Here is an 18,601-nt window from a genome sequence, read left to right as displayed (position 1 = left end):
CCGTGTGGACATTCGAGGTGTGGACCTGGGCATCTACTTGCTTGCTCCGATTTCCCAACTGCTTCTGCATGACCTTGCACAGGCCACCTAAGTAGGTCCTTCAGGAATTCCCTGATCTTAAAATCTTTCCCTTAGATGAGCTTTGGTATTTCACTGGGCTATCTTTCATGTATGCTATACAACCTCAAAGTTGGGATTTCAAATCATTCACAGGAAATATTCTTTTTTCTTTTTTTTTATCATCCACAGTAAATTTTCAAGTGAAATCCATATCCTACTTGATTTTAAATTGTCTTTCCTTGAGCTCAGATGATGTCCTATCAGGGAATACAGAATCACTTTAGTACTAGCTTAATACTAGAAATTGCGAGTATAAATCCAGTTCTAAGAAATAAACAATAAAACAGAGTTCATCCCAAAACTAATTTGAAAATGTCTGGGATGTCTATTATATTCATATTCCTTCTCATATATAATTAATTACATCAGAAGGACGAAAAAACCCTTTTATCTCTTGTAGTGGCTTTTTTTCTACTATTATTCCTTAACAATAGTGGTTTTTATAATTTTTCCCATATAATAAACAAATTTGATTAAAATCTGACACTTATGGTGGCTTACCCTTAATTAAATATTCATTGAACTTCTATATGCAATTCTAGCTACTTTAGATATGTAAAGATCAATAAAATACATGAAGGCCTTATGTTATAATGGGAGAATAAATACATGTTCCTAAATAGCCATTTAAAATTGATGCTGTGAATATTACTATACAGCCATAAAGAGGAATAAGGAATTGCTCTATATGTAGTCAGGGAATGATCTCCATGATATATTGTATAGCATGCTTTTATTCAACTAACAGAGAAATATGAATAAATGTACACATCTGTTTATATTAAAAATTAGAAGGATTAAATTATAACCTTTAAAAGTCATTATGTATGGGAAAGGAGAAATGGTTGACTGTGGAAAAAGAAGGTGGGTTTCTGTTAATGTACTTTGTTTTGTAAATGGATCTTTAGAAAACTGTAAATATTAAATATGGAGGGCACGTGTTGTGATGAGTACTGGGTGTTATATGCAACTAATGAATTGAACACATCACAAACTTATGATGTGCTCTATGCTGGCTAAATGAACATAATAAAAATAAATAAATAAAAATATGTATATATTTCATAGAACTATAAAACAAAATTGAATTTAGAAATCAATTTCTTAAAAGCAGAAATAAAAGCAAACAAACAATTTGTTTTAATGAATGAGTCGGTGGCATACTTACATAGGAACCATCCCAAAAGACCTTACAAAGCAGTCACCTAACTATACATCCCTAGGGAGATATATGTTAAGAAAAATGAATTGCCCCCAAAGTGTGTTAAATATTACTAAAATTCAGAAATCATATTGCTGGTAGTAATGTTAGTATTAACCCTTTTTGTTAAAAAGTTGTTATAAGTGGCTTCTATCTTATGCTTTTTTGTCTTAACAGTTTTATTTAGGTATAATTTATATATAATAAACTGCACATATTTAAAGTGTAGGATTTGATAAATTTGGATACGTGTATATAACCATGAAACCATAATCACCATCACGAAAATGAACATACCCATCATCCCAAAAGTTTCCTCCTCTTCCTTTTTAATCTCTCTCAGTCACACCTCTCCGTACAACCCCTTCAATTCCAAGTAAACACTGATCTGCTTTTTTAGCACTACAGATTAGTTTGCATTTTCAAATATTTTCTATAAATGAAATCTACATTATATATTCTACATTGGGGGGTAGGGGAGATTATCTGGCTTCCTGAGTTAAGACTCATATATGTTGTTGCATCTTTCAATAGTTCATTTAATTTCATTGTTCAGTAGTATTCCACTGTGTAGACAGACCACAATTCATTTACCCTTTCACCTGTTGATAAACATTTAGGTTGAGTACAGTTTTTGGCTATGACATATAAAGCTGCTATGGAAATTCATGTACAAGTGTTTATGTAAACATATGCTTTAATTTCTCTTTGTAAATACCTAGAAGTGGAATGACTGGGTCATATGGTAGGTGTATGTTTAATTTGTTAAAAACTGACCGCTTGGGGCACCTGGGTGGCTCAGTTGGTTAAGCAACTGCCTTCGGCTCGGGTCATGATCCTGGGGTCCTGGGATCGAGTCCCACATCGGGCTCCCTGCTCAGCAGGGAGTCTGCTTCTCCCTCTGACCCTCTTCCCTCTCGTGCTCTCTGTCTCTCATTCTCTTTCTCTCAAATAAATAAATAAATAAATAAATATTAAAAAAAAAAAAAACAAAAACTGACCGCTTGTTCCCCAAACCAGTTGTCTCTCTCTCTCCATCTGCATTTTACATCCCCACCAGGAGTGTGGGAGAGACCTTGTTCTTCTAAATATTCACCAACACTTGACATGTTCAAACTCTAAATTTCAACCACTGTCATCGATATGCAGGCGTATCTCACTGTGGTCTTACTTAGCATTTCCCTGATGACTAATGCCCTTGGAAAATCTCCTCAGTGTCTCTGGTTGCTTTTGGCAACTAAAATATATTTGAACACTTAAATATAATGGCCAACTCTTTCGACATACCTGTGCACCCTCCTTACAGTTAATATGATTTGCAGCAAAAATATAATGGCAACAGATTCTGGCTGCATGCCATTTATAGGACTGTTTTTCCAAGTGTGTTAACATGGAACACCTCCATATAGATTGAGGTTATAAACTGGCTGATCCGCCCGTTGTGGGCCCCATAGTTCCCATTCACCTTAGCTCATGTTTGATGGGAACACTGCAGATGTCCTGAGAGTTTTTTCTCCCCCTTTCTAAGAAGAAATAAGACTTCCATTTCCACACCATTTTTCTAACCAGGTCTATCTGGTGCAAGGACATGGGAAAAATGAAAAAGAAAAGAAAAGCTAGTAATAGAAAATAGGTAATGAAAGAGACTAAGATGAGAAATAAGATGACCAAAGAGAAAAAAATAGATTAAGAATGGTGCTAGAAAATAGTGAAAAAGTAAATAAAATATGGAAAAGTGAGTATACTATAGAAAGGAAAAGTCTTGGGGTATGTGGGGGGCTCAGTCGTTAAGCATCTGACTTCGGCTCAGGTCATGGTCTCAGGGTCCTGGAATCAAGCCCCGCTCAGCAGTGAGTCTGTGTGTCCCTCTCCCTCTGCCCCTACCCCTGCCCCCGCTCATGTTCTCTCTCTCTCTGTCTGTCAAATAAATAAATAAAATCTTTTAAAAAAAGAAGAACGGGAAAGTCAAAGAATTTGGGAATTATCCCCTTTAAGGGTCTAGCAGATCCAGTTGATGAGGACTTCTTCAGGAGAGTGGTATGCTATGGAAGGAAGAGCATGGTCAGCCAAGAATTTGAGTCAATTGCCTAAGCTCCTCAAGTCTTGGTTTTTGCTTCTGTATCATAGGGATAATAATAATTGTCTCAGATGATTGTTATGAGGATTAAACAAAATAAGATATATGGAAGACCTTGGTGCTGTATCACTAATGATCCCTATTCTATGCCATGAGATCCATTCAGGAAACTTAAAGCTTAGAAAGAAAGAAGAGAATTCTTAGTACAGAGTCTATTGGCAAAAAGTTTGAGTTGAAATGGGTTGGGCAAAAGCAGCAGTTTATTCATGTCTTACAAACATGGTCTTACAAACATCATACAGAGCTGGCACGAAAGAACAGACACCATCTCATACGCCATGCTTCCTTCCAAGTCACTTCTATTGAGTTACGACATCAGAACAAGTCAGTTACTGAGTTACACGGTTCTTCAAACATAGAGACCCCCCCCATGAGGGTGGCTGGATTGGCTAATCGGACGAACAGTTAATTTACATGTTTCATACAGTGCAGGATTTGCAACAGAATTCAAGATATTCACATTGATATTATAATACGTTATAAAACAGTATAATTTTCGGAAGATGATGGGATCGCAGATGTCCCTGCCTGTTTTCGATTCTAGTTTTCCTTCTTTCTTTTCTTAAAAGCAATTACAAAGAGTTTTACTCAACTTTTCACACTCAGAAACACTTTAAAATTTAAAAACTAAAAACTATTTACAAATTATTCATTGTAACTTTAAAAGTATTCGTTGTTGGTTTTGCTGTTCCACTTAAAAAAGAAATCACCCTCCAACAACCATACTTTACTCGGTACCACCGTTACCTTCCGGCTGCTGTGAAGGATACTTCAAATCGACTCCTCACAACTTTGCAGAGCTCCAAAATATATTCTATTCCATGGCCCATGATACCAAATATACATACAATAAAAGGGCCCTCTATCTAACTTCCCCAAACCACACACTGACTACGACTCATTTTGTGTTGCTTTCATAGAAATGCCATGAGGTGACATTCTGGTGGATAAAGACAATGATTAGGGAATATTCTTTTTTAATCCCAAAGTCATCTTAAAGCACAAAAAAGAGGCTGACTTCAATCTTTGTACATATAGAATGTAAAACATTTTCTTTACATTAGGCAGAGTCATAAAGAGCATGTATGTTGTTTTGAAAATGCATTTGTCATAGAATTTACAAACACTGTGATATCAAACACATTCTCAAAAACGGCTAAGGTACTGACACAAAACCTGACTCAAAATGTAAATTTTTCAGTAGACTTTATTTCTAACTTGCATATTTAATAATTCGACTGTATCCGGTTTCACTGATACACTCTAAAAACTCAAATATGGTGATGTGACCTCAAGTTCATCCTTTCAAGGAATCCCAGGGCGCTGCTTTGCTCAAGCAGGTTTTCATTGAATTTCAGAGACCTGGTACTGGCAAACCATGTGAGACACTAGTCTATAAACTGCTCCACAGACAACAGCTCAAGACAAATTAGCCTAGGAAAGATAGTGAAACATACTTTGTTGTGCTAATTTGACAGCCTAAAGAGATTTTGTGTGAAAACGTGTAAATTATATTAGGCTTTGCTGTATAGCTATTTTTCAGGCATTCCTTAGTTTGTTGGTTTAAGTGATGCTTTCTATCTGGCAGTGGTTAAAACTTCAGTCCAGTCTGTTTCTTTCCAAATAGTAGCTTAGTCCTTTCTGGGGGAGGACAAGCTACGTGCAGACTTAGTCATGCCCTTTCTGTGGACGAGGGATGGCCTTGAATGCACACTTGTGTACTATACATATTTCCTTTCAGAAAACTGCATTTCTAACTGGATTTCTAGCTGAAGTTTATTTCTTTACCCACTAACTAATTCCACAATTTCACAAAGGTAAACAGGGCTTTCTTAGACCACACTGATGTTTGTGAAGGGCAGTGAATAATTCAAGGCCGTGGTTCTTATGTGAGATCATATTTTCCAACAATTTGACTCACATATAACCTTAGGAGGGAGAAAATAATATTTCAGCCACAGTGTTCTCAACTCAGCCCTTTAATAAAATGGTTTCTCAGCTTGTTCACTGTCCTTTTGAAACAAAACCAAGTTACTCCTTGTATAATAAAATTGCATCAAATAATTAAAACTAAAGAGAAACGACCATATACTTTTATATGCAAGACAACCATTTGCACATGACATAATGAATAAAAACAAACTAGAGAACGTTTCTTTAATATCTTTGGATTTAAAGAAAAATTGATTTCCCCGTCTGAAGAAAAATGGATGAATTTTCATAAGAGAAAGCATGTTTTTCATTTCTAAATCCAAAAAAATCACATTGTTTTCCAGTGACATGTTCCCATGAGATCATCACCTTCTAAACCACATCCATAGCTTGGGATTGCACCGCAGGATTCATAAAATGCTTGGCTACTCTGGTAACCTGCAGAAGAGACTGAATACCTCATGAAAATTTATCCAACTTCTCGAATATTGGGGGAAAATATCATGATACACATTTACAGTTACTTTCTGGTCTGCTAATTCAATCCATTTCTAACAACAACAAAAGGGCAGCTTGTTGTCACAAGCTTGCAATCACGTTATCAGGAAAAAAAGAGAAAGAAAATTGTTCCTTGCCTAGTAAAAATCATTGTTCCAACTCATCATGGCTAGGACGCTACCCATCACAGAGCATATGCCACTTGGCAATTTGTCTCCTGGGATAGTCACAGATCTCTTTCCAGTGCTCTCCACCGGTTCCTTCTGCTGCTGCTCCCAGTACCAACCGCCCTATCACCTCATTTCTGGACCCCCTTTCAGAATCCAAAACCAGAAATTCAACACTTATCTCTTCAAGACCCTCACAAGGAATATCAAAGACAAACAGTTCATTGAACACTGCATTGGGGGTGCATTTCTTCACATGAGTCTTCTTTTTCGAGATTCTCTTTTTGGCATGGTACAGGTTCACTTTCACATAGGGATCTGCAATGGTAAATGACAGACGTTATACTGGCAGAACCTGGCTGGAGAGTTGGTCTCAACATAATGGTGCCCTTAGAGATCACTGCCTGCCAATAAAGTGAGATTGCAATGAAAATGAGTCAGAACAAAGTGAAAATATGGATCAAGCTTGGCCTCTCTATTATGAACAAATTGAAAACAAGGAGGAATGTGCAATGTGAAGAGAAAACAGTTTTAAACCACAGGATGGGAAATGAAGTATAATGGCAAGAAGAAGAGATAATATATAAAAAAAAGTTCTAATGGTTCATTCTGATTACGTATAACTCAGTCCAGAAAATAAGATGGAAGAAAAAAATATTGGACAAGACCTAACCTAACTGAGTTGTATGACTTTGGGTGAGTCTTTCTACCCTCTGCTTTTCTGTTGTACAGGCATTTAGAATTCACAATGGCAATGTCCTTTTGTGCTTTAATCACCAGCTGGGTTTGCTTCCTGTTTTCCAGTGTTGATCTTCCCTGTGTCATCCTTAATGTGTGAATTGTAGGATCATAATACCTTATCATACATTTAATTATATTACTTTTGGCTTTTTCTGGTTGAGGCATGTGAGTTCATTTTAGCTTCCTAATCTAAACCTTCAAGATCATATGTTCAATTACCATTAATGAACAATAGTAGTAATAATAATAGAACTAGATGTTATTTAATGAAGTATATCCTTCCAGTCTTCACAATCCCCCTCAAGGTATTAGTACATCTAGTTTGTATAGAGATTATGAAACATAGCCAAGATTATATGCTAAAATGGAAGGGTTAGAATTTGAACTCATCATTTTAACCCATAGGTCATGTATTCTTTTCACTGTGTGATACAACAAGGAACTTTTTTTAATTAGTCACAAAACTAAAAGCTAGTGCTTAAAGCAGATACATAAGGAATTAAAGGAAAAATAATAAAAAACAATAGAAGTGTAAGTGTAGGCAGGCTCACAAAAATACTAAAATTAAGAACTCTTCTCCCAAACCATTGCTATATTTTTGGCAATGACCTCTCACCTCTGCATTTATCACTGCTTTCTGCTTCAAACCCACACAGTCAGACATCTACCATGGATTAGCAATGGCTCAGATCTTAGGAGTATGTAGGTTTCTTTTTCTTGCTAATGGCATTGGCTCACATTGTTATTTCATTAAATGCAAAACAGAAAAACAATCACATCACTTGTGCTTGTGAGTAAAAGGTAAATTAAAATCATGTTCCTTGCTAACTATTTTGCCAATGTATTACTCACTTATACCTGAGACTGAATCTTTCAGAAGCATTCTTACCTGAAAGTCCAGACACATCAGATTTAGGCAGGTGTCGAGCTTTTAAAACAACCACAGTGAGAGTATTTGTAGTGGACTGATAGCAGAGAGAGATCAGTAACTCACCCCGTCCTGAAGACTTCTAAACAAAGAGAGATGTGGTGTAAGTACTTTTATTATTTTTTGTTTTGAAATGTGTACTTATAGAAACATTTTAAAGCAATATAACATTGTTATTTAAGTGTAATTTTCCTACTTATTTTTATTTTAATATGCTAAGGAATTCAAGAGTAACTACAATCTTGTACAGTACTATCATCTTCTAAAAACAACTGGCTGCCATCTTGTGGTGGTTTTAGGTACTACAGGATGTTAAAATATGTAATGAGTGAGCCACACCCATTACTGAAATCTATAAAAGGGTAGAGGACAGCCTATACAGAGGTGGTGGTGGTCTTTACTTTTGATTTTTAATTAAATAACTACTTTTTGAAGTTATTAATAGTAATAAAAATTGTCTAATCATTTGAATGGATCTGTGTAGGGCAAAATGATTCATGTTAAGTTTGACTTGATTTCAATTTTTTAAAAAAGTACTGATATTATTGGAATTCGAATTCAGACCAACAGAAATTTATTCTGACTGCTACCATCTCCTGCCCCAGAGGGCGTTAAAATTCTCTGTCCCCAGTCCCGACTCGAAGTCCTCATTCAAATCCAAGAAATGAATTAAATATTGGAAGGAACTGATCCAATTTTTAATACTCTGTTTTTGGAAAGCATCACAACATCCTTCTTTGTATGCTACTTAGATTTTATTTGTACTTTAAAGACATTAGGTAAGAAGACCAATAACTCAAATTACAAGTTTTACCCGATACTAATAAAATGTAAACTCAGGGCTAGATTATAACTAAGAATGATGGCTGGCCAGAGCTCCTAAAACTTCAATCTATGTACAAAAACGGACATGGGGTCATTATATGAATAAGCAGTCCAAGAAGAATAAGAGTAGGGAATAGATCTTTATTCCTACTGTGCCGCTAAACAGCTCAATGTCTCAAACAAGCTACTGATTTTTCTGAACCTTGACTTTTCATTAATTTCAACAAAGAAACAAAGGTGAACTTTATGGTATTCTATAAAATCATGCCTTATAGAAACAAATTATTCTGAAGTACTACAGTTTAAATCAATTGGGTTCTATATTTAAAGGGGAAATAGGATTAAATTTGGTATCTTATCATTGTCCAATAGTCTCAGAACTACCAAAGCAGTATAACTACAAAGGCAGAGTAACTCACTTCTTGTCATACAACATAGTAATGAACATTTATAACTCAATATGATGTGATGTCTCCTCCTTGAAAAGCAATTCCATGAAAAGTCAATACAACTTCCAAATCCTCAGTATAAACTGACTTAATTTTAAATATCAATTTTAAATTCAATTATGCTGACCTTGAGACATCTTTGTTAACTTGTTTATGAATAAGAAATATTTGCCTGAATTTTAGGTTAAGTGGCAGTCCTAGTCAAAATACTTATGATAGAAATTAACAGAAATATTTATATAAGTGTTATTTAAATATCCATAAAGGATGCCTATTTATTTTATATAATTAAAATACTTTAAGCATTTCAGTTGTAGATTAAATTTTCTTTCATCTACTCTAGTCCCTTGCTCCCCATTTGATTATGATTAATAATAATTAAACATAGTAAAGATGATATGTATAAAACTTATCAGTTTAATGAAAATCCCCTAGATAAGAAAAAGCTACATAAAAGATTGTTTATAAATACTTTAAGCACTAAAAATGAATTACCCTAACATTTCTCTTGATAATCTCTCTGTTCATCAACATTTTTCCATCAGATAACTCAATTCCTGCAAGAGGAATAAGGACTTCTCCAATGATATCATCTCTTGAAAACCTGTCAAAACTCAAAATTGTGAAGTGCAAGGCCAACTCTTGGATCTGGGTGTAGAGGATCCCATAGAATGTAAAGGTCTCATCAAAAGCTGGGTCCAAGGTCTTTCTAAGAACTCTGGTTTTCACTTTATGCTTCTTCTCTGGCAGGATTGTCATTTTGATGTATGGGTCAGAGGTCATCGACTGCTCATCCATGGCCGGCAAGCCACGGGCTTCCTTGATATTCACCACAAATGCTTTCTTCTCAAAGTTGTACTCTAAGGAGAAGAAGAGGGTTCCCAGCTTCTCCTGCTTCTCTTCTGAAGTAAGGGAAGTGCTGGACTTTAAGCTATCAGGGGAAAGAGCCTCTTTCTCCCCTTCTGAAAAGAGCTTTGGGGTCACATTCTCCAGATCAGAAGGGCTACTCGCTTTGAGGTTTGTTTTGGGAAAATTGCCATTGAGATCTCTCTTCTCAAGGTCAAGATGTAATGAATTCTTTGGCACAGCTGGTTTATTCTTTACTTCATTTTTGTCATCTGATCCAAACTTCTTCTTGCTACTTAGATTTTCAGGATAAATATCAACTCCTTTTAGGACGTGCACAAACTTATATGGAGGAGTCTTGGTAGACTTGGATGATTTTCTCTGACAGCAGATCCATGCAAACAGAGAGACTGTGAAGACCAGGCCAAATGCACTGAAGATCCCCACCACTGTGGGGATTTCATCTGAAAAATCAAATGACCAATAATATATATTAAAGGAGCGGAGTTGGAGATATGAGCCTATTTGAAAAGCATGCTGGAGCTGGCAATTGCTGTAGGTTGCACAGATTGGATTACTTTCTGACTGTTCTGGGTATGAGTTATGTACACATTTCATATCACCTTCAGGAATAAACACATACACTGTGTGACATACAGAAAAAAAATACACTATGATAGAAACTTCTTCATTTCAGTAGTTTTTTCATAAATAAAATAAAAAGATGAAACTGGGCTTAGGTCAGGGATGAGGGATGCTAAATGACCCTGACCTACCTTTGTTTTCTCAGATAACATGAGTCAACTATAGCATGGGATAGGTCAGTACTAATTTCATTATGCCTTCTTGACATTTTGAGGCTTTCCAGAAGCATCAATTTTTACTGACTATGAAACTCTAAATGCACATTCTTCAAATACTGAGAAATTTTGTATTCTTAATACTTCATTATTTATCCTGGATTCAAGCAGGAAACATCTAGGGGCTAGTGGTTCCAGGAATTTTAAGAAATGAAGGAACATTATCTGCTATTATCACAAACTTGTCAATAATTTCCATCCCAATTATGGAACACTGGTAAGAGAAATGTTACATATATTAGGGAAAAAAGAAAAAAAAAGATGAACAACAGGGTATTGATATTATGTAACTTATACCACTGCAAACTCCTTGTATACAGACCCAAAATTTCTCAAACACTGAATTATCCAAAGTACAAATTAATTATACCTAAGTGGGATAAAAATAAAACAATGGCTACAAATGAATCATCATTCCTTAACATGTATTGAGAAAAGTGAGTTTAGATAATTTAGAGTTCAATTTTATCCATAACTGATTTTTTTCTAGCATTTTTCCACATGGCAAATGATAATAAAATTGAATTTGGCATTCTTTCCTTGAATGAGGGCACATTAAATTACTGACATTAGGTAACATCGATTATGCATGAAGCTTATCATGTCCCATATGTAAGCATAGCCCTCCAACAAATGATCAGTAACACTGTGTAAGTAAAAGCAGTATTGCTATATCTGGACACAGTGCATCAGTTGAGTCAATGTTCAATATAATCATAGTGAATATAACTAATGTAATATTATCTGCATTTGGTTTCATTCTTATCTATTTTTATCCCAAATAGTGAAGAGTAAAGTTAGAAGTCCCAGTCAGGAAAGGGTTAAGGCTAGTTTGAATAACCCCTGAAAGAACAATCTTTTGTTACTCCCCTTCCCCTCCCCCCAAATCTTCTGCCTATCTACTTCATAATTTCAAAACTGAACTCAATATAAGAATCAGTAACGACAAACAAGAGCAGACATATATAAGAAAATTAAAAAGTAACAATAAAAAATTCCATAGTTTAATTAGATCAAGAAATTGATCATGTAAAGATGAAAAATAAACCTTCGAATTCCCCAGGTAGAAAAAGCAGCAAATGCTACAGAGAAAGAATGAGGCGAGAGCTAAAGATAATCAGCTAAACTTAGTATCAGCTTTTCAGTTTTTCCTCCTATTCAAGTCTTTGTGGGGGGAAAAAATCCACTCTTGGACTCTCTAATAATCCAAGGCCAGGAAGCAAAACCAAAATCATGAACTAAGCCAATTCTTAGCCAGTGCTAGGAGAACAATAAAAACAATAGAAAAATGATCCTTTTTTTTTTTCCTAAGTAGATGGATAGCCCAAGCTAGGACATATTTTTCCCTAGCACCATCTCTGAAAATGCCTCAGTATTAGAAAATTTCTTATTTTCAAATCAGAAATCGGGAATAAACATCACAACAATATAAACTCAATCACCCAAATGGAAGGCTGTAAAGGAAACTCATTTCTGAATATAATGTCACAGATTGTCTCTATCCAATACTTATGTCACAAGGCAAAATATTCAATATATCACGGAAAGACGCACGAACTCCCTGTGTATTCTCTACTGATAAGGTCTTAAGCTTTTGAGAGTAAAGACCTCAGTCATTTCACTCAGTTTAGTAACAATTATCATGTACTCATAGATATCATTCCTTATTCACAAACTTCCATAAAATTCCCTGATTTTTTTTGAATACTTGTAAAGTAAGTAAAACTCCATCTCTTGTCTTTGGAATATAATGGGACCTAAAAATACTACTTTTTAATTTGAAGTACATCTGATTTTATTTACTGAGAGAAGGAGATCAATAGTGCCAAAAATTTGGTATAGGAAAAGGGAAATTGAACTGGAAAACAGGATTCTTAATTCTACTTTCCAGTATCTTTTAGTTAACTGTTTGACCTGCAACACTTCCCTCACATCTCTGGGCTTTGGTTACCTCACCTGCGAAATGCAATGGACCAAGCCAGTTCATTTCAAATATCGCTTTAATCCTAGCGTCATAGGATTCTGTGTCTTCCACTAGCAACATATTTCAAGGATACAAGAAAAACATAGCAGAGAAAAACCACCTTATGGTACACTCTGTAATAAAATATACATCCCAAACCCCCAACACACAAGTTATTTTATACCGAGATCAAACCCTTATGTAATCACAGAAACATTGGTTTCTCCTGGTAAGTTAAAAACAGATTTACCTACAAATAAAAATTACCTACAGAATTAATGAAACCAACAACAAACAGCAGACTCCTCTTCCTTTACTTAGCGCGTGCTGCAATTTACAGAGCTACCTGAACGTTTAGAAACTTCTTGGATGTAAAATCTCCCTAGCAGAAGGCAATTTTAAGGAGAAAGATAGCAAGGAAGGGAGAAACAACAGAGAGATAAGCCACGACTGCCTCTTTACAGTTCTCATTTTCTTTTCAGATTAACTACCTAGGAAATCCATATTCAACAACCTCTGGAAGAACAACAAGAACAACAACCACAACATCACAGCCCACCCTGGAGTATTCAAAAAACAACCGCTGTTTTAAGTTGAGTAACTTGCTTACCAAATTCTTCCCGGCTGGTAGTGATCGGAGCCATTTTTTGCTGCGTGTTCTGTCCGAGGTGCTGAACGGAAAACTCCCTGGCTTGATTCACTTGCCTGGATCTGAAGCGCCGGCTTTCCCGAGTGCTGAAAACAACAGCGCAGAGCTCAGGGGACCTGCGCCTGGAACGGGAGGAGGCAAAGAGGGAGGTCCACTCGCCTTCGCACAGTGATTTGCCACCCCTGTTCCTGTTTTGGCTCTTCTGAGAAGCTCGTCTCTGAGACTCTAGACGTGGCTGAAGCCCGAATTGACGCAATCCTGACGCTACAGGGTTGAAATCAGCACCTGCCCTCCTCCCCTCCGCCCTCCAAGCCTCTCCTCTCCTTTTTTCTTCCTCCCTTCTCTCCTGAGGATTCAACACATACTCATCAATTATTTTAACTGTTGGACTACTGGAGATTAGCTTTGCTAGTCTGTGGGGGCTCAGAGGCACATGGAGATGAGCCCCCAAACTCATTCCTGTCAGTTTCTAATATAAAATCTTCTGATCATCAAGCTCAGTAAAAGCCTGTCTGTGAGTTATCAGAATAATGCAATTTACAGAGACGATTTAGGGTAAGAGTGAGAAGAGAGAAATTTCTGCATCAAACGAACATTGTAACATGAAGGAATATGTTTCTCGCTCTCTAAATTTTTCTTGGATATGTTATACCTATGTTAGAAAAGAATCCACTGCACATTGATCCATTTGAAATAAGACAATTTTCCCACTATAATCACTTATTTTCTAATAAATAGTCTAAACATTTTGCTTATGCTGTTGCTCCATCTGTCTATCAGCTCTCTTCCCTTTAATATCTGACATTTGACCAGTTAAAGTACTTAGGAACAGATGGGAATAATCCCTTCTGTATTCAGACTCACTCTCAGTTATGACTTTTGCATATAATGAGACTGCTCCTGGAATGACATTTCTGTTTAAAAGCCCTGACTTCTAATAGGATTGTGCAAACTAGTTACAAGAATCAGACCAAAATTGAAAATGAATGAAATTGATAATTATTGGTTATTTTCATAGGAAAATATTTTTTTTCCTGAACCGATGATATTTCTGGGGTTGAGGAACTGGAGAATATATGGTGTCAGATTCTGATTAATTTTAATCTGAAGACTGTGTCTTTTAAAACAAATGTTTAGCAATTTTCCAAAGGAGAGAACTCAGGTTGTAACTCCAACTGTCAATTATTGCTCCGCAAAGAATTCCTTTGCTCTGGAGCTCAGTGAGAAAATGACATTCAGTGTGTGTTGGGATGGGGGAGGAGGGGGCACTGGGTGGCTCTCAGAAAGCTACTGTACAAGTGACAGGTTCCTGCACATTGGCAGGCAGTCGCTCTGAGCCACCGTGTCTGGGGAAAAATTAGCTTCAGTCTTTTGCATCATGGAAAATTTTATAAACCAAAGTCCTTTTCTTTCCCTTTCTACTTGCTCCCACATACTTGGCATTTTAACATTTTTCTAACAGATTTTTAAAAACCTTATATTGTCATGCTATGAAAACACACAAACTAATTTACTGTATTTAAATTTTTTCCATTGGCAGAACCTGTGTTTTGTGTCCTTATCTTTTCACTTCATTCAGATTACTTGCTTCCTCAGTTATGCATGAACCTAGTGGGATTGTCCCTAGGAATAGACATTCATTAGATGAAAGTGGCATTTATTTGTTATGCATATACCAGAGGTAAACAAAATATATGGTATGAGGTTTACCAGAATGTGTGTTTCCTGGCTAAGTTATTGCTAACATATGGTCAAACTCATTTGTTGTAAATGTAAGTACCTTATTTGTATGTTTTATATAAATTAGTATCTCATTAATTTTACCTTAAGGTGGCAAAATGCTGTCATCTAAAACCTGTCTAGAATGTTTAAACTCTGTTTCTACAGAACCCCATCCCACCCTGGGCTGTCTCATTTCTAAGGACACATTGTGATAAAATTACCTCTTGCCCAGAGCTAATGCTATTGTGAATATAGTAACTGTTTCATTGCTTGCTTTAAAAGCAAACTGAAATAAATGTTATTAATTAAAATGTCAGAGGTTTCCCTCATTTTCATTTGATGAATAGCGTATTATTTATTATCCAATCTCTTTAGACAAGCTTCTACCAGCACCAGATGAGGAGTGGGAAGATGATCCAACACAGAGGAAAAACCTGTAAGTTTCTTATGTTTGAGATTTATACCCTACCACATTATTACATTGTTCTCTTTCGAGTCAGCAAACAAGTAATCAATTCGCTGACGTGAACAATACCATTCTAGCGGCAGAGACTTGGGAGGAGGGGTTGTTGCTAGGTAACCACCTTTTTGCCACCCAAAACACACAGCCTCAAACAAGTTCCTGCCCTGGGAAACAGACCATTCTGTACAAGTGGCAGTGTTTACTTCAGAATGATTCTTCAACTGTTGAAATGGTTCAGTATTTACCCTACTTTATTTTGGATTCCGATTACAAACATCTATACATACTTTGCGAAACAATGAACAGAACACTTGAGTTCTGTTTGGTTTTAAGAAATCCAGTTGAATTTAAGACTGTTGGTGATTCATTATATCATTTTTCCATCCATTAAAAATTTTTTAACTTAATATATAGTTTGATTGATAAAGCTTATATAGTTTATTAATTAATATAGTTTAGTCTGTATTTTCTTTGGTCTCTTACTTAAAAATAGTGTTGTTGGATGTGTTTAGGATCTTCTGCCAGGCAAAAGAAAATTTCAAAAGGTTTTGAGAATGTTGTGGTGATCTTCAGTAATCTTTAGTAATACCCAGATTAGTAATACAAAGGCATTTTACTGGTATGTGGGTGGAGTAGAATGAAGTATCTGATAATGGATAATTGTTTTAATGTTCCAATCATTCTATTAAGAATGCTGGCTCTGATGTTAAAGGAAAAGATTTATATTACAAGCACACCCAACTCCAAATCCTGCAAGACAAATGCTTTCCCAATTGATATCACAAAAATCCTTCCACTATGAACCATTTCTACATTTGTTTTTCTTCAACATATTCAGTATTAACTCTGTGACAACCTAAATTAAGATTTGATGGCTCATGAGTGAAAAATTCATTAGCCCAAACCACGAAAAAGCTTATCATCTTCCTTCTTTTCTTCTTTCTTTCAACACACAATTATTAAACATGTACTAACTCTTAGGTTTTTGGTAAGTAGGGGATTTATATTGGTCAAGATGATAAAAATGATCCTTGTCTTAATGGAGCTTACCGCCTAAAGGAGGATTGGACAGCTTTTCCTCTAGAACTGGGAAAAATAGATGATAATTGCATTTATATTTCTTTTGTCTGGTATTTCCTATCAAGATTGGTCAGTACCATTTTCTTACACCATATGCAAAAATAAACCCAAGATGGATTAAAGACCTAAATGTGAGACCTGAAACCATAAAAATCCTAGAAGAGAGCACAGGGCATTAACTTCTCTGACATTAGCCATAGCAACTTGTTTTCTGAGGCAAGGGAAACAAAAGCAAAAATCAAGTATTGGGATTACATCAAATAAAAAGTTTCCGCACAGTGAAAGAAACAATCCACAAAACTAAGGCAACCTACAGTATAGGAGGAGATATTGGAGATATTTGCAAATGACATATCTGACAAAGAGTTAGTATCCAAAATATATAAAAACGTATAAAATTCAACACCCCAAAACCAAATAATCAAATTAAAAATGGGCAGAATACATGAACAGTCATTTCTGCAGAGAAGACATACAGATGGCCAACAGACGTATGAAAAGTTGCTCATCATCACTTACCATTAGGGAAATGCAAATCAAAACTACAATGCCCTATCACCTCACATCTCTCAGAATGTCTAAAATCAAAAACACAAGAAACAACAGGTGTTGGTAAGGATATGGGGAAAAAGGAATCCTTTTGCTGTTGGTGAGAACGCAAACTGGTGCAGCCACTGTGGAAAATAATATGGAGATTACTCAAAAAGTTAAAAATAGAACTACCCCATGATCCAACAATCACACTACTAGGTATTTACCCAAAGAATGCAAAAACACTAATTCAAAGGGATACATGCACCCTTATGTTTATAACAGCATTATTTAAATAGCCAAGATATGGAAGCAGCCCAGGATTGATGAATGGATAAAGAAGAAGTGGTATATACATACAATGCAATATTATTCACCCATGGAAGAGAATGAAATCTTGCCATTTGCAATGACATGGATGGAGCTAGAGAGTAAAATGGTAAGCAAAATAAATCAGCCAGAGAAAGACAAGTATCTATGATTTCACTCAAATGTGGAATTTAGAAAACAAAACAAATGAGCAAAGGGAAAAAAGAGAGAAAGAGAGAGAAAGCAAGAAACAGATTCTTAACTATAGAAAACAAACTGATGATTGCCAGAGGGGAAGTGGGTGGGAGGGTGTGTTAAATAGGTGACGGGGATTAAGGAGGGCACCTGTTGTGATGAGTGAGCACCGGGTGTTCTATGGAATTGCTGAATCACTATATTGTCCACCTGGAACTAATATAACACTGTATGTTAACTAACTGGAATTAATATCAAAACTTAAAAAAAGAAAAAGATTGATCAGCAATATACCATAGCTATTCAGTCTGTCCTTATTGACCCCTTTCTTCATAATTGTAGATTCATTATTATTGTTAGAGTCAGATTGCATTCTTCCATTTTCTGTTTGCCCACATCTTTTCTCTCCTTTAAGAGTCAAAGTTTCATTATACTATGAAGTTTCTGACTTACCAGTCCTCAAGAATTCATTCTGAGTTAAATTCTTATAGCACTAGCTCTACTGAAATCCTTTAAGTCAGCTTGACATATTATTAGCTACATACCAACAACTGCCAAAAAGATAAATCAAAGGCCTCCATCAATGCTCATTCCAAATAATCTACAAGGTTCCCATTTGTTCATGATCTTCTTTGCACCAATTTTTTTCATGATTCCTGACCTCATTTTATTTTTACATTCCAGGCCTGTTTTTAAGTTGTGGTCTTTGAAGTGACTTCTCTAATTTTTCGATCTTGGTCCTCTAAAAAGAATTTGACCTGGAGGGGCACCTAGGTGGCTCAGTCATTAAGCTTCTGCCTTCAGTTTAGGTCATGATGCCAGGGTTCTGGGAACAAGCCCCCTGCTCAGCAGGAAGCCTGCTTCTCCCTCTCCCACTCCCCCTGCTTGTTTTCCTTCTCTTGCTGTGTCTCTCTCTGTCAAATAAATAAAGAAAATCTTTTAAAAAAAAAGAATTTGAGCCATTTTAGAAGCTTGTCCTGTTTCA

At 35.9% G+C, this 18,601-nt stretch overlaps 1 protein-coding gene across 1 annotated transcript; it reads right to left on the bottom strand.

The window, feature by feature from the left end:
* Positions 1–3,638: 3,638 nt before the first annotated feature.
* Positions 3,639–13,586, bottom strand: SYT4 (synaptotagmin 4). Its single transcript, XM_025886332.2, has 4 exons — positions 13,278–13,586; positions 9,494–10,308; positions 7,686–7,806; positions 3,639–6,373 (listed from the first exon to the last, which is right to left on the bottom strand). Exons 1-4 carry the CDS (start codon positions 13,309–13,311, stop codon positions 6,066–6,068), a joined length of 1,278 nt encoding a protein of 425 aa, XP_025742117.1. The 5' UTR covers positions 13,312–13,586; the 3' UTR covers positions 3,639–6,065.
* Positions 13,587–18,601: the final 5,015 nt, after the last annotated feature.

The sequence above is a fragment of the Callorhinus ursinus genome, unplaced genomic scaffold (assembly GCF_003265705.2).
Source record: "Callorhinus ursinus isolate GAN/ISIS: 27379988/994484 unplaced genomic scaffold, GSC_fseal_2.0 scaffold11, whole genome shotgun sequence".
In the NCBI taxonomy this organism is placed as follows: domain Eukaryota; kingdom Metazoa; phylum Chordata; class Mammalia; order Carnivora; family Otariidae; genus Callorhinus; species Callorhinus ursinus.
Note: the sequence above shows the minus strand (reverse complement) of the source record. Positions and strands in the feature narration are given on the sequence as shown.